The sequence below is a fragment of the Pseudophryne corroboree genome, chromosome 1 (assembly GCF_028390025.1).
Source record: "Pseudophryne corroboree isolate aPseCor3 chromosome 1, aPseCor3.hap2, whole genome shotgun sequence".
Lineage (NCBI taxonomy): Eukaryota > Metazoa > Chordata > Amphibia > Anura > Myobatrachidae > Pseudophryne > Pseudophryne corroboree.
The window spans coordinates 732,362,235-732,379,788 of NC_086444.1; the positions used below are offsets into that span (position 1 = coordinate 732,362,235).

Below are 17,554 nucleotides of genomic sequence, written 5' to 3' on the forward strand. Positions count from 1 at the left end.
TGCTGTGGTGAGGAGGGGCCTACGTTCTCTCTCATGCCACATGTTCTGAGACAGACACTACACAGTTGCAAAATAACTTCTTTCACACATTTTTGGTTCAAGGTACCAAAGGCATCAACTCACCCTCTATGTTATGCATACTATTTTAAACTTCTTATTTACTTATTATATATATATATTTTTATAATCTATTAGGTCAACTTTTATTTCCTGGCTAACTAAAACTCACCATCAATGACTGCAAATTTCTAAGCACTACACATTAGGCGATTTCACTGAACGATATGAACGTTCTCGTTCATTAATGAACGAGAACTCGTTCATATTAGTCAGTGTGTAGGCACCATCGATGAACGATGTGTGGCCCCGCACTTGTTCATCGTTGGTGCCGGGTCGCTTATACATGCAGGCCAATATGGACAATCTTGTCCGTATTAGCATGCATTGCTATGGGGCTGGGTGACGGGGGGAGTGAAGAGACTTCACTTCCCCCTGCAGCCAGGTCGCCCATCGGCCGTATCGGCTGTCAGTCACCTTGGCGGCATATCGCCTAATGTGTAGGGCCTATTATTTTTGCATTTATTGGGATTTTTTTTTATAGCTATATTGTACTTAAACCCACTGTAAACAAATAGTCTAGTTTGGGTCCTGAAACTACTTCCAGTCTACTCTTCCATAATAAGGACAGTTAGAAATTGGGACCCATGTCTTTTTGGTAAATCATTAATTTCATTATATTAATCTAGAGAAAGGCAATGTCCCCCGCCCCTCCTTCCCACAGTTTGTCCTGCAGTAGAAGTCTACTAAACTAAAGATGCACTGATTGGCTCAGGCCTGGCCAACCCGTGGCTCTCCAGCCGTTGTGAGACTACAAGTCCCAATATGCTTTACCAGCTGATCAGTGGGAAGGTATGCTAATACTTGCAATTTTACGGCAGCTGGAGAGCCACACGTTGACAAGGCCTGGAGTGGCTGCTTGACTTCGTTAGACTAAAGCAGGCTAGCAGTATTTTCATGGCTGCCTGGCACTTGCAACCTGTGATTAAAGTAATGCAGTCAACATCACTGGTTCCCTAGCCTGTATTTTATATCTGTCATGGTCAGTGCTAGTTAAATCTGTGCCACCAGTGTCCATATCCTACAAATATGAGTAATATGTTGTTGAGCTGTGTGTAATCATTGTATTACACACAGGGGGCATCACAGTGCGCTGTCCAATGTATAAAGAACTTTGCAGATACTGCACGCATTGTATATTGTATTGTATATGGAGAATCACAAGGGTTTCCATTTTTGGAAGGGCAGCACCTTTAATGGATATTATTTAGGTCTGTTTATAGTATATATCAGTTGAGAGCTCTCCATTGCATAATAGAAATCAGAAAGGCTGTATTGTATAACAGCCGTCAGAGGTGGCTACAATATATTGGATTTTTGCTTTTAAAAATTGCAACTTTTCATAAATGGCCATAGCTATGCAAAAGTATGCCATGCTTTTTATACCCCAGTAGTCATTTTGATTTCAGTTCTCCCAATATGACAGCTAGGCTCCCTAGCATTTTTGTCTGGTTAATAATGTTTAACAACAGAATATGTCTGCCACAGGGCATATGACCCCCAGGGACCAATAGGATGTCATGCTTGCTGCATCACGTTCCTCTAAGCTGCAGGCACAGTGCTTTAGTATAATAAATTTGCAACCCCAAGAAAAATTCTTTCAGCATGTTATTCCCATAGTTCTAAAAATGTCATGACCTGGTACTTTATTCCCTTGAATGGAACTGCCCTTTTCTGTGATACACCACTAATAATATACCAATTGTCTTTTATCCTACAACCAACTCTGTCTTCATGTACATATCTTAAGTATTCAGAGTTGTATGCTAATGCATTCACCGCTGCCATCCAGTAGGTCCAGGTGTAGGATGAGACACATCACAACACGCCTGCGTTTTTGCGGCCATTTCCCATTACCTGCCCCAAACGGATGATGCATGACAGTCAGACGATAATTGCTCACCTCCTTAAATATTGGCATTGCGTGCATCTCTTGGGCCCCATCTAATAAGGGCCAAAATTCCATATATATTACATCAATTGCTCTTCCAAGATCCATTTTTATTCTGCCTCCTTGTACAGCATATTCATTATGAAATCAGATGGAATTCCTTTACATAATGTGCCCGTGGCAGAAGTCAGGCTCACCAGTTTCATTTCCTGATTTTGAATTTTTCGTTTATATATATATATATATATATATATATATATATAATGTATTTTTTCTAAACAAGCTTTTTTTTTTAACAAACTTTTTTTATTAATGTTTATAAAACAAAGGGGGAAGAGGTACAAAAGGAAGAAAAGGAATGTGGTGGGAAGTAGTGAGGGGTATATTGTAATCCAGTAATTCAGGGTTTAATCCAATAATCTAGCACCGCTATATGTGACTTCCATTCCTACTGACACGTTACTCATCACAAGTTATATTGTCTTTGTAACTGTGTTAATGATTTTTAATGCTCAGTTACTCGATTTTATTTTGAAGGGATCACCTCTACATTCTGCCCATGACACTAGCCTGGTTATGATAGTCCATTATTCTAGGTAACAGTAGTATTACCAGACTTGTCTCTTATGGCACACATGGGTGGATGCCATATGGCTTAGGTGGTTTATCTGTCTCTAATTTAGACATACAGTGAATGCCCCTCCTCTTGTGTTTCACATGGTAATTTTTATTGATGTGTGTGGATTATTGCTGTATAATCTTTTTTTCCTCCAATGTAAATACAAATATTAAAAATATGTAAGAGATCAAATATTTCTTTATCTTCTACAGTTATTTTCCGTACCAAGCCTTGGAGAAAGATAAAGTACCAGATAACCAGCTCCTAATTTATTTTTCAAACACAGCCTGTAACATGGCAGTTGGGAGCTGATTGACAGGTACTTTATCTCCGCCCATTTTCTCTGTCAGCTAGGCTGGGGAACATTGGACCATGGGATTGCAGGTTGGGGCTGGAGCTGACACTTAAACTAATTGTCACTTTAAAAGGAAGCTCATCCCCCCGCAACACCATAATGCCAGTCTTCTTTAGGCGTAGGGCATGTTTCAAGGGGGCTGCTATGTAGCCCTTGTGGTTAGATTAGTTTCTTTCATTCTCTCCACCATTTCGTCTACCGGTAGCACCATTGGATCTTAATCTGGTCCTATCAACTCTCACACAGGCTCCATTTAAACCTTTGAATTCAGAGGGTTTTTAATTTGTTACTTGGAAGCAGGACTTCCTTATGGCTATTTCCTCAGCCCGGCATGCTTCTGAGGTAAGGGCTTTGTCTCACAAGCCACCTTTTCTAGTCTTACATGACGATAGAGCGGTTCTTTGTACGGTTCAGACGAAACTCGTTTTGGTTTTCCACTTAGACCACTTAAAACTTTGAGGGCAGTTGTTGTACATCCCATGGCCCAGTGCTTACCTTGCTGACAGAGAAAAGGGGATCTTTGGTCACTTACCGTTGAATACTTTTCTCTGAAGCAGGCTGGGGAACATTGTGCTCTCCCCTCACACTCTGTCATGCAAGGTTTTGGTTCTTGACAGTATTTTCCCAAAGTTTTATTGTTCAAACAGTCTCACTGGGGGGCAGATGTATTAAGCCTGGAGAAGTGATAAAGCAGTGATAATTGCAAGGTGATAACGCACCAACCAATCAGCTACTGTCATTTTTTTTAAAACTCGTAATGATTGGCTCGTGCATTATCACTTTCCATTTATCACTGCTTTATCACTTCTCTGAGCTTAATACATCTGCCCCTGGGTTACTACTACTCCTTTGTAGACTCCCAAAGAAGTGCTGCCATTATAGGTTTGCAGGGGGGGAGGAGCTTCCTTTTACAGTTACAGAAAGCTTAAGTGCCAGCTCCAGCCCCAACCTGCAATCCCATGGTACAGTGTTCCGTAGCCTGCTTCAGAGCAAAGGATTCAACTGTAAGTGACCAAAATTCTCCTCTATATCTCTCCAAGGCTTAGTACATAGATCCCTCAATCATTTACCAGCACAGTATTCTATTTTTTTCTTGCTATTTATATACCGGAATACATTTGGTAGTTAGCCATGCAGTCTACTGCTTTCAGTTTTTCAGTTTAGATCCTTGTTAATCTTATTTTATTTTTACTACTTGCCTTATATTTCCATAATGCAGAGTGAATATGAACTTGATAAAGTTAATAGCCACTTTGTCCCTCTTATCACTAATTGGTTTCTTATGTAACCACATTTGTTACTTTTTGTATTTAGAAAATGTTGCTGATAGTATTTGAAATATTTTTGAAATATCTCTGCAGTGGTCCTTGCATTTGCCTTTCATTCAGTTACAGTTACCGCTGTATTTAATTGTGGAAGTCTGACCTCTGCTCACATTTCCACAGGCTGCGAGCAGAAGTCAGCCTCTGATACATATTCCACAAAGCCACCCGGAAGCTGCTCTGACAGCTGTTTCGGGTTGTGTTGGCTCCATAGTTTTCAGAAGTATGATTTGGAGACATTCTAGCATGCCAAAAAGGTCTCTTGTATGGTGGGAAGGAGGTGGGACAGGTGGCGAGGAGCAGAGCACTTAATAAGAGTGGGAGTGACCCTCGCAGGTGCCACTCAAAGCATCCTCGAGTGTCACCTTGTGACATTAGTACCAAGGATTGCATATGCCTACTTTAAAAGATGCATGTAATTTATTCTGGCTATACCATTTGCCATGAATTTCATACCTGATTGGGCAGTAGCTGTGGCCAGTCCAAATGAGTATCCTTTTCCCATAGCACCTGTCCATTACACAGTGCATCCGCTGAAAGAGCTATTTCATGGAACCTGTGCCAATTATGAAGTAGGAGTCCAATTCAGTGACTACTGTTGGCTTTCTATTTGAGAAGTTGTATTGTCCAAATTAATCAATTACTTTTAATGCCATAGATGCCACTCTGTTTCCAGTGTCGCTGTGATTACACATTGGAATACAGTGCTGCACCTTTTGCTTTACTGTACGTTGTTTCAAAACAAATGTTTGTGTAGTTGCCTGCAATAGGATTATGCAAACTTTGTTCAGAGGTGAAGTGGGAGGGGATGACTGTAGCATCTGAGGCAGAGATGTCACTTTTCCTATCAGTTAATAATCCTCTAACCACCTCCAACGAACAAATTACTATTGATGAACCACCAACAGATGGTTTGGGCTTCAAAACAGACAATTCCACTTGCTCTTTGTGTTGTTAATGAACATCTGGTAAGAGAAAAACATGACTGACGGTTTAGCCTTGTGTTTTGTTACTATATTTTTTTTACAGTCATTGTTTGGAAATGTTAATAGTTTTAAATAAGTTTATTTGAAAGTAAGAAGGAAAAATGCATGTTCTACATTGATGTGATGTGGGAGCAAATATAAGATTGTTCTATATGGAGAGTACAACATTAACAACTTTTTGGATTTGTTGCCTGAAAATGTATTTTTTAATGTAGGCTAGTTCCAAGAATGTAATAACTTTCATAAAGAATATAAAGTGTTTTATATTGTACTTGCTCACTCATTATACTGTAAGATTACTGTTACGGGAACATGTATTCAACCTCCTAAACACTGTGTTAAATGGGAAAACCACACAGTTATGTTTTTGAGCCTTTGTTCCGATATCCCCACACCAATCCAAATACATACTGGTAGGTGGATTGGCTACTGACAATAATTTAACTCTAACATATAAGTGTGTGTATAGATTGTAAGCTGCAGTGACTGATATGTATGACCAAATATTCTCTGTAAAGCACTGCAGAATATGTGTGCTATATAAATAACTGGGAATGAAATCCATATTGTTTAAGTATAATGCCACTTTGGATAAACCTGCCATTTGTTACGTCCGTCTGATGAGAAATTATTTATCACATGGCAGGAAATGAGCCTTGCAAATGATTTAATTACACTGATGTGACTACAGGAATTGCTGCACAATATGCCCTCTCTTTAACTGATAGTGGTGGAACCGTTTTTACATCCGGTAGAATGTGTGTTTTGCTGCAGGCCAGAAATGATGTGATGGTCCACTCGTTACAGAAAATCCTAACAGGGCTGCTGTGATTTTGCTTGATTCCTGTTTGAGTTCACGTTTTTCGATCTTAACAGCAGCTCACATTCTAGGGTACCACGTCTCTGTGTCCTTAATAATACGGAAACTTTCTTTTCAGAAGATAGTTCATTTTAAAAAATATCAATATTGCTCACTGAAAGCAATGTTTTATGATGTGGAGATTAAAAAAATAATACTGTAGATCAGCGGTGGCCAACCAGTGGCTCTTGAGCCGCATGAGGCTCTTTCTTTATTTAAATGTGGCTCCCAACACTCTAAATCATGTGACCACAACAGATACAGAAACTGCTGCACTCCAGCCAGACACGCAGCAGCACTACAGGGACTGGAAATTGAAGGAGCCAGATACTAGAGGCGAGACACCCACCGGCAAACACATTAGGGTCTGCAGCAATGGCACGAGTTGGTGGGGGAACTTTAGTGACACATGAGGGTGGGCTAGAGTGACACAAGGCGGAGCTGGCTGGAGTGACACAGAAGGATCCTGGCAGGAGTGACACATGGAGGAGCTGACTGGAGTGATGAAGGAGGGTGCTGGAAGTAGTGACACATGGGAAAGCTGGCTGGAGTGACATAGGAGGATGGTAGCAGGAGTGACACATGGGAGAGCTGGCTGGAGTGACATGGGGGATGCTTGATGGAGTGATATAGGAGGGTGCTAGCAGGAGTGTCGCATGGGGAGCTGGCTGGAGGGACATAGTAGGGTGCTAGCAGGAGTGTCGCATGGGGAGCTGGCTGGAATGACATAGGAGGGTGGTAGCAGGAGTGACACATGGGAGAGCTGGCTGGAGTGACTTGGGGGTGCTGGCAGGAGTGACATAGGAGGGTGCTAGCAGGAGTGTCACATGGGGAGCTGGCTGGAGTGACATAGGAGGGTGCTAGCAGGCGTGTCACATGGGGAGCTGGCTGGAGTGACATAGGAGGGTGCTGGCAGGAATGACACATTGACACACGGGGGAGTTGGCTGGAGTGACATAGGAGGGTGCTAGTAGGATCGTCACATGGGGAGCAGGCTGGAGTGATAGGAGGGCGCTGGCAGGAATGACACATTGACACATGGGGGAGCTGGCTGGAGTGACATAGGAGGGTGCTAGTAGGATTGTCACATGGGGAGCTGACTGGAGTGACATAGGAGGGTGCTGGCAGGAATGACACATTGACACATGGGGGAGCTGACTGGAGTGACATAGGAGGGTGCTAGCAGGAGCGTCACATGGGGAGCTGGCTGGAGTGACACATGGGGGAACTTAAGTTTATTATGTGAATCTGTCTTTTTCAATTATTTTATGTGAAAGTGGCTTTTTCAATGGATCTAACTTTAAAAAAAATTATTTTATGTCGTTCTGGCTTTTTCAATGTATTTTATACCAGGGGCATGGTCTAGCAGGCACAAGGCCACATTCCATTTTTGCATGCGCGCCTTCGGCTCGATGTCGGCTCTTTGACGTACCTAACAAGGTTTTTTGGCTCTTTGTCACTGATTGGTTGGCCGCCCCTGCTGTAGATATAGGAAATTCTATTAAAATATGTGGTCTTTTCAGCACTGCTCATTATGAAGAAATATATGCACGGTTTTAGAAACTTTATGGCCAGGGTATAAATATGTAAACCTTGTGTAATAATTGCTCAAATATTTGTGCAATGTTTAAAAAAACTAGATATGAGCGGGTTCGGTTTTTCTCAGATTTTCCCAAATCTCCTTATTGGCTATCGGACGTCACGTGTTTTGGTTAACCAATAAGAAAAATCCAGAAACTAAGAAATGGCGATAATTCTAGCGTAAAGAACCGAGTAAATCCGAACCCGCTCATCTCTAAAAAAAAAAAAAAAAAAAAAAAAACACAAAAAAACACAATGGGGTACATTTACTAAGGTCCCGATTTTGACCGAGATGGCGTTTTTTCTTCAAAGTGTCATCTCGGTCATTTACTAAGCACTAATCACGGCAGTGATGAGGGCATTCGTAATTTTTTGCAAGTTCAGGTAAAAAATTACGAATGAATACACCATCGGTCAAAACGCGGCTGTTTAAGTATGAATCTCGGTCATTTACTAAGAAGTGCAAAGCAAAAAAACACAAAACACTGCCGTGAAAAATTACAACTCGTAAAAAAGTGCTAAAAAAAACAGACCTGTTTTTATTTTTCGTAATTTGATAGGCATGCACGGATCCATGAGATCCGTGCATGTATATCAGTGGGAATGGGTGGGAAAGTGCATATTTTTACAAAAAAAATTGCGTGGGGTCCCCCCTCCTAAGCATAACCAGCCTCGGGCTCTTTGAGCCGATCCTGGTTGCAAAAATATGGGGAAAAAATTGACAGGGGTTCCCCCATATTTAAGCAACCAGCATCGGGCTCTGCGCCTGGTCCTGGTCCCAAAAATACGGGGGACAAAAAGAGTAGGGGTCCCCCGTATTTTTAAAACCAGCACCGGGCTCCACTAGCTGGACAGATAATGCCACAGCCGGGGGTCACTTTTATATAGTGCCCTGCGGCCGTGGCATAAAAAATCCAACTAGTCACCCCTGGCCGGGGTACCCTGGGGGAGTGGGGACCCCTTCAATCAAGGGGTCCCCCCCCCAGCCACCCAAGGGCCAGGGGTGAAGCCCGAGGCTGTCCCCCCCCATCCAATGGGCTGCGGATGGGAGGGCTGATAGCCTTTGTTGTAAAAAAATAGATATTGTTTTTAGTAGCAGTACTACAAGTCCCAGCAAGCCTCCCCCGCATGCTGGTACTTGGAGAACCACAAGTACCAGCATGCGGCGGAAAAACTGGCCCGCTGGTACCTGTAGTACTACTACTAAAAAAATACCCAAAAAAAGACAAGACACACACACCGTGAAAGTATAATTTTATTACTTACATACACACATACATACATACTTACCTATGGCCCCACGCAGGTCGGTCCTCTTGTCCAGTAGAATCCAAGGGTACCTGTTGAATAAATTATACTCACGAGATCCAGGGGTCCAGGCTCCTCGGCAAATCCAGGGTTAATCCACGTACTTGTTAAAAATAAAAAAACGGTGTCCCGACCACGAACTGAAAGGGGACCCATGTTTGCACATGGGTCACCTTCCCACGAATGCCAGAAACCCACTTTGACTTCTGTCTAAGTGGGTTTCTTCAGCCAATCAGGGAGCGCCACGTTGTAGCACTCTCCTGATCAGCTGTGTGCTCCTGTCCTCACTGACAGGCAGCACACGGCAGTGTTACAATGTAGCGCCTATGCGCTACATTGTAACCAATGATGGGAACTTTCTGCCCTGCGGTTGACCTAAAGTGACGTCACCGCTGAGCAGAAAGTTCCCATCATTGGTTACAATGTAGCGCATAGGCGCTACATTGTAACACTGCCGTGTGCTGCCTGTCAGTGAGGACAGGAGCACACAGCTGATCAGGAGAGTGCTACAACGTGGCGCTCCCTGATTGGCTGAAGAAACCCACTTAGACAGAAGTCAAAGTGGGTTTCTGGCATTCGTGGGAAGGTGACCCATGTGCAAACATGGGTCCCCTTTCAGTTCGTGGTCGGGACACCGTTTTTTTATTTTTAACAAGTACGTGGATTAACCCTGGATTTGCCGAGGAGCCTGGACCCCTGGATCTCGTGAGTATAATTTATTCAACAGGTACCCTTGGATTCTACTGGACAAGAGGACCGACCTGCGTGGGGCCATAGGTAAGTATGTATGTATGTGTGTATGTAAGTAATAAAATTATACTTTCACGGTGTGTGTGTCTTGTCTTTTTTTGGGTATTTTTTTAGTAGTAGTACTACAGGTACCAGCGGGCCAGTTTTTCCGCCGCATGCTGGTACTTGTGGTTCTCCAAGTACCAGCATGCGAGGGAGGCTTGCTGGGACTTGTAGTACTGCTACTAAAAACAATATCTATTTTTTTACAACAAAGGCTATCAGCCCTCCCATCCGCAGCCCATTGGATGGGGGGGGGACAGCCTCGGGCTTCACCCCTGGCCCTTGGGTGGCTGGGGGGGGGGGACCCCTTGATTGAAGGGGTCCCCACTCCCCCAGGGTACCCCGGCCAGGGGTGACTAGTTGGATTTTTGATGCCACGGCCGCAGGGCACTATATAAAAGTGACCCCCGGCTGTGGCATTATCTGTCCAGCTAGTGGAGCCAGGTGCTGGTTTTAAAAATACGGGGGACCCCTACTCTTTTTGTCCCCCGTATTTTTGGGACCAGGACCAGGCGCAGAGCCCGATGCTGGTTGCTTAAATATGGGGGAACCCCTGTCATTTTTTCCCCCATATTTTTGCAACCAGGATCGGCTCAAAGAGCCCGAGGCTGGTTATGCTTAGGAGGGGGGACCCCACGCATTTTTTTTTTTATTTTACATTGTTTAATTAAAAAAAAAAAAAAAAAAACCCCAGCACGGATCACACAGATCCGGCCGAGATTGATTGTAAAAAAAAACGGCAGTGTTTTGCTAATCACTGCCGTAAAAATAGGTAAAAAAACACGAATGACATCGACATCGGAAGAAAAGAAAAACCCGAATATGACAGCTTAGTAAATCCATCGTAATCAATTCAAAAAGTTGCAGTTTTACACTGTCGATGTCATTCGTGATTGAACTTTGACCTATTTTCGGAAATTACGAATGTTAGTAAATGTACCCCAATGACTAAATTGAGTTGCATTGCTCCATTACATTTCTCAATGCTCAACTTCCATTACATTTCCAACTAAAAAAAATTGGTAAAACATCGGAAAAAAGGCAGTTTTTCGGACCCGATGTATTACCGGGGATAATTGGATATCCCCCTAAGTGGTAGGCGCAAAACACAATCACCACCTATGGATAATCTACTGTAAGATTCATGGCAAGATTCATTACAATACAGGTATTATACAGTGTATGTAGAATGATGGGCATACACTTTCAGATAAAATGTCTTTTAGACCGACAGACATTTTATCTGACAGACTGTAACCCAACAGATATCGTGGCCTTATGTTGGGGAAGAAGTATCAAACCTTAGAGAGAGAGAAAGTTGGTACTTTATATCTTTCTGAAGTTTGACACATCTCCCGCAGTGTTGGGTATCTCCCAGGGTAATATCTGGGTTACTTCACAAGGGAGGAGACCACCCCTCGTTCATTACATATGAAGGAACAGGGAAAATGTTTGTTGGTCGGCCGCAGTGCTTGAACTCCATGAACATGGCATCAGATAGACATGCTGGACCCACTGATTTATCTCTTGAGATTGGTCATACAAATACACAGTACAATTATCTGGGTATACATAATTCATAAGTTTATGGAGGCCTAAGCCAGCAGACCAATAGAAGGTAACACATGCCCTGTGGGTCATTCACAACCCTATGGTGCTTCATTAGTGTAGTTCGTTTTCAGCCATACTGACTGCTTCTGCACACAGTGTATGGGTATCATTACATTTGGGGCAGACCCCATTTGCTAAGAAATAGTTCATGCTGTGTCAATGGTTTTTTAAGGATGTCCAAGCTGTGGTTCCATGCTGCAGCAATCACCCACTTGTCCTCTAATAAGTAGACAGCTTATTCGCAGTTTGGCAAGCCTTAGCTGTATAAAATGTGTAGTTCCATCAGCAATAAACACATGGATTTATAAAGAGAATCATAGGAGCGCCCTATCAAATTAAATGCCTATATAATGCCCGTTGTAGTCATTTGTGCTTTTGTATTTAATATTTACGTTTTTATATGGTAAGAGTTTCCATTATTTCCACTTGCTAGGAGTAATTGCTATTACATCATTTTGGACAACCTGTTATATCCCCCTCCCACTATATTCTTCAATATAATTTTAAATCAGATTATCCACTAAACCAGTGGTTCTCAACCTCAACCCTCAAGGTTTCCCAACAGGTCATGGTTTGAGGATTTGCATTTGTGAAAGCCAGGGGGATACTTACTGACTCAGCTCTCACCTGGGCATGATTAAAGAAATTCATAAAACATGACCTGTTAGTGGTACTTGAGGAGGCGTTGGGAACCCCTGCACTAAACAGTGATTCTTTAGTATGCTTTGGCATGATGATTATCACTATGAAAATGTTAAAGGGTTCAATAGCAAAATGGTGCAGTCTTCTGCACAAGATACTTCCACCACATTCTGCTCCTGTCAAGACATAGGGGCGTATTTAATAATGAGTGATATTCTTATTATCACTCGTTACTAATCTTATTGGTGCTCCAGCAAATTGGCTCCTAACTGTCGTGTTTGATAAATTACAGGAACTGATTGGTTGGCGCACCATAGTAACAAGTGATAACAAGAATATCCGTTGTTATTAAGTATGCCCCATAGCTTGAAGAGATCTCCGCATTGTAATGGGTGACAACTCTGGGATTGTGTATTCTCTGGGACAGAGCACAAGGGATGAAAGAATGCACAGAGCTGCCAAATTTGTACTGTGTGTTATATTCTACTTCTGCATCTGAAACCAGATTTCTTGTGGTAGGGTGTATATAGAATTGACTTTTATTTGTGGTATGTTATATAGACTTTAAATAGAGCATTTTATTTTACTTTCTGTCTATTCCGTTTGGTGACATTTGAGATTTTATTTGGTTTCCTTGATACATCACCAAAAAAAAAGTAATCTAATAATGTGCTTTATCCCCAGCTGTAGAAGCAGCAACAGAAAGAGTTTGGTTGTAGGATCGCCATCACCAACGCTGTCACGCCCATTATCACCGCTCTCTGTACCCACAGGTACATCGTTGCATGTGTAGCTCTTGCTGGAAACCCATCTTTTCTTACTGTAATGTTTGTGGACTTAACTGTTTGTACATATGAGTAGGTTTTTTGTACCGTAGTCTCATAAAGCTGCCAGTCCTACTGTAACTCTTTAGATGGCCTTACAAAAAACGAGCATCATTTTACTTTCTTGATAAATCTTTGATAATTCAAGATTTACTGATGCATGTGCATATGGAGTATAACGCTTTGCAAGTTTTATGATAGTTTTCTTCTTAAACATAAATATTGATATCCTGCATTTTGAGCAGTACACAGTGACATATTGATGTGGTTGTTGCTTAGGGCATTCATTACCTTATCTGTAATTGTTCTAGTTGCCTGTGCTCATCTGTGTGTCTTTTGATAGCAGGGAGCAGTCCTCTGGATAGTCCAAGAAATTTCTCAACTAGTACATCGGTTAACTTTCCTTTTGCTCGTAGGTAGGTATCCCTTTAAATGACATATTTCAATTCAATCAGCATTTAAACTAATTAGCAATGTTAATGTGTCTCATTTTAATTCAACTGATTAAAGTTTGTGTGACTCACTTGTTGTTGTAAGTCTATGATGAAAGTAGAAAAATATTCATTAATCTAAACTATTCCAGAGAAACAGCTCCAGAATGGTATATAACAACGGTATACACACTGTGGCCCCCGACCCCAAGTGAGGTCTCAGAATCGATTTTTGGGGGTCTCCTGATTGTCCAATATTTATTATATAAAGAATTACTTCTTCTAAGGTCAACCCCTGATGTTTGGAGTTTAGGTGATCCTGTCACCTACAGATGTGTCCTCATACATGCAGCCTCAATACGCCACGCAGTGGGAGATGCCTGGTTTGAGTGAGTTAACATTAGCGTCGGGCATCTTTTTGACAAAAATGCACCTTATTCACATCGATAAGACGCACATGCAAACTCTGCTGATTAAAATGATATTTTTCTGTGTAGGTATGCGCCTGTATTTGCATATGAAATGCTATGCTTCAGTGTTTTCTAGGAAATCACTGTAGTGTAGCATTTCGTATGCAGAAACACCAATGATCGCAAACAGAATATAGGCATGCTGCATACTTGTAATCAGCATAAGCTGCTTGTGTATTGTTTGCGAATGAGGGAAAAAGTTGCATGAAAAGACATTCGGTGCTACAGAGTCACGCCACGGCATGACATGACTAGAAGTGCTGTTTAATGTGCCAGGAAGCTAGATGTATAGACACATCTGTACATGCCTTTTGTGGGGAAAAAATACTCTTGAGTGTGCAGCCTCTCAGTTCTTTAGGTACTGCGGCACATACTATATGTGGAGGACATTCTGCCTTGACTTCAGGTGTTTCCCTAAAGAATAACTGACTTACTGTACATAAATTGCATCCCCTTTCTTATTAAATAAACAAAATGCAGGGTATTTCCACCAAGCATGTTTAAAAGGAACAGGATTAAATATTTGCTGTATTGAGGTCTGATATCTAGCTGTACCTGTATTGTGTACACTGTGTTAGTTCAGTGGCAATAAAAGGGAATATTATACTGAATGATTCCCTTTTAAAAAAAACAAAAACAAAATATGCTTTGTAAAACACTTGTTGCTACATAAGAACAGGGATGCACTTCAAATTTGTTACATGAGAAGATAAGCTAGTATTTGTTTATTTAGCACTGAACAAAGTAAAATTAATTACAGTTCCAGAACTTTGCTCCTATAAGTTGCATGCTCCATTTTAGCGGTGAAACCAGTGTAGCTATTTCTGTGTGATGATGGAATGGTGCATCCCAATAATTGCATGGTGTCATTCTGTACTAGAGTTTCAGAATTTGTGACGCCAGCCATATAGAAAGCAGCAGCAAAGAATATACTGTGAAATATCAGGGTTTTCTAATTAATAAACATCCTTTCTTTTGGATAACTATTACTTGGACTAGTACAGTGGTTCCCAAACTTTCTTGAATCACAGTGCCCAAAAGTTTCAGCATTATTTTCACTGCACTACTAGGCCAAAAGATTCTGATCGATAAATTTAGAAAAACATTAAATAAAATACCTGTTATCATTAGAGTCCGTTATGTGATGGGGTGCTTCTGATTGTACACATGTTTTATGATTGGCAGCCACTAGCACTGGTTTTACCTATCACTTTGACCATAAATAATTTGATTTGGTCCTGGACTACCAACCCATGGCAAGAGCCTTACGACACCCCAGGGGTGCCTAGGCACACAGTTTGGGAACCACTTGACTAGTGGAATATTTCTATCAGCACTGCAGCCCCTGAACAGTTGATGTACAGCTGAATAAAGTTTGATCTGTAGCTGAAAAAGTGCATTTACTTATACATTATTACATGTAGTAGTCCACCTTAATTATTGTGCTTTCTCTAACGTCCTAAGTGGATGCTGGGGACTCCGTAAGGACCATGGGGAATAGCGGCTCCGCAGGAGACTGGGCACAAAAGTAAAGCTTTAGAACTACCTGGTGTGCACTGGCTCCTCCCCCTATGACCCTCCTCCAAGCCTCAGTTAGATTTTTGTGCCCGAACGAGAAGGGTGCACACTAGGTGGCTCTCCTGAGCTGCTTAGTGAAAAGTTTAGTTTTAGGTTTTTTATTTTTTAGTGAGACCTGCTGGCAACAGGCTCACTGCATCGAGGGACTAAGGGGAGAAGAAGCGAACTCACCTGCGTGCAGAGTGGATTGGGCTTCTTAGGCTACTGGACATTAGCTCCAGAGGGACGATCACAGGCCCAGCCATGGATGGGTCCCAGAGCCGCGCCGCCGGCCCCCTTACAGAGCCAGAAGACAGAAGAGGTCAGGAAAATCGGCGGCAGAAGACGTCCTGTCTTCAACAAGGTAGCGCACAGCACTGCAGCTGTGCGCCATTGCTCTCAGCACACTTCTCACTCCGGTCACTGAGGGTGCAGGGCGCTGGGGGGGGGGCGCCCTGAGACGCAATAAAAACACCTTGGATGGCAAAAAATGTATCACATATAGCTCCTGGGCTATATGGATGCATTTAACCCCTGCCAGAATACATAGAAAAACGGGAGATAAGGCCGCCGATAAGGGGGCGGAGCCTATCTCCTCAGCACACTGGCGCCATTTTCCCTCACAGCTCCGTTGGAGGGAAGCTCCCTGGCTCTCCCCTGCAGTCACTACACTACAGAAAGGGTTAAAAAAGAGAGGGGGGCACTAATTACGCGCAGTATTAAATAAAACAGCAGCTATAAGGGGAAAAACACTTATATAAGGTTATCCCTGTATATATATAGCGCTCTGGTGTGTGCTGGCAAACTCTCCCTCTGTCTCCCCAAAGGGCTAGTGGGGTCCTGTCCTCTATCAGAGCATTCCCTGTGTGTGTGCTGTATGTCGGTACGTTTGTGTCGACATGTATGAGGAGAAAAATGATGTGGAGACGGAGCAGATTGCCTGTAATAGTGATGTCACCCCCTAGGGGGTCGACACCTGAGTGGATGAACTGTTGGAAGGAATTACGTGACAGTGTCAGCTCTGTATAAAAGACAGTGGTTGACATGAGACAGCCGGCTACTCAGCGTGTGCCTGTCCAGACGTCTCATAGGCCGCCAGGGGCTCTAAAGCGCCCGTTACCTCAGATGGCAGATATAGACGCCGACACAGATATACTGACTCCAGTGTCGACGGTGAAGAGACAAATGTGACTTCCAGTAGGGCCACACGTTACATGATTGAGGCAATGAAAAATGTTTTACACATTTCTGATAATACGAGTACCACCAAAAAAGGGGTATTATGTTCGGTGAGGAAAAACTACCTGTAGTTTTCCTGAATCTGAGAAATTAAATGAGGTGTGTGATGATGCGTGGGTTTCCCCCGATAACAACTGATAATTTCTAAAATGTTATTGGCATTATATCCTTTCCCGCCAGAGGTTAGGGTGCGTTGGGAAACACCCCCTAGGGTGGATAAAGCGCTCACACGCTTGTAAGGGCTCTACCCTCTCCTGAGATGGCCGCCCTTAAGGATCCTGCTGATAGAAAGCAGGAGGGTATCCTGAAATGTATTTACACACATACTGGTGTTATACTGCGACCAGCAATCGCCTCAGCCTGGATGTGCAGTGCTGGGTTGGCGTGGGCGGATTCCCTGACTGAAAATATTGATACCCTAGATAGGGACAGTATATTTTTGCCTATAGAGCATTTAAAAGATGCATTTCTATATATGCGTGATGCACAGAGGAATATTTGCCGACTGGCATCAAGTCTAAGTGCGTTGTCCATTTCTACCAGTAGAGGGTTATGGACACGACAGTGGTCAGGTGATGCAGATTTCAAACGGCATTTGGAAGTATTGCCTTATTAAGGGGAGGAGTTATTTGGGGTCGGTCTTTCAGACCTGGTGGCCACGGCAACAGCTGGGAAATCCACGTTTGTACCCCAGGTCGCCTCTCAACATGAGAAGACGCCGTATTATCAGGCGCAGTCTTTTCGTGGACAAGCGGGCAAAAGGTTCCTCATTTCTGCCCCGTGACAGAGGGAGAGGAAAAAGGCTGCAGAAATCAGCCAGTTCCCAGGAACAGAAACCCTCTCCCGCCTCTGCCAAGCCCTCAGTATGACGCTGGGGCTTTACAAGCAGAATCAGGCACGGTGGGGGGCCCGTCTCAATGAATTTCAGCGCGCAGTGGGCTCACTCGCAA

At 42.9% G+C, this 17,554-nt stretch overlaps 1 protein-coding gene across 4 annotated transcripts in view; it reads left to right on the forward strand.

The window, feature by feature from the left end:
* Nucleotides 1–17,554, forward strand: part of MAST3 (microtubule associated serine/threonine kinase 3) — a 310,520-nt gene that overhangs the window by 112,711 nt on the left and 180,255 nt on the right. For 3 of the 4 annotated variants that reach the window (XM_063915977.1, XM_063915998.1, XM_063915995.1), the window contains 2 exons: nucleotides 12,768–12,856; nucleotides 13,251–13,323. In XM_063915977.1, coding sequence (XP_063772047.1) covers nucleotides 12,768–12,856; nucleotides 13,251–13,323 — 162 coding nt within the window. The remainder of the gene's footprint in view (nucleotides 1–12,767; nucleotides 12,857–13,250; nucleotides 13,324–17,554) is intronic. The other variant, XM_063915987.1, reaches the window with a different exon arrangement.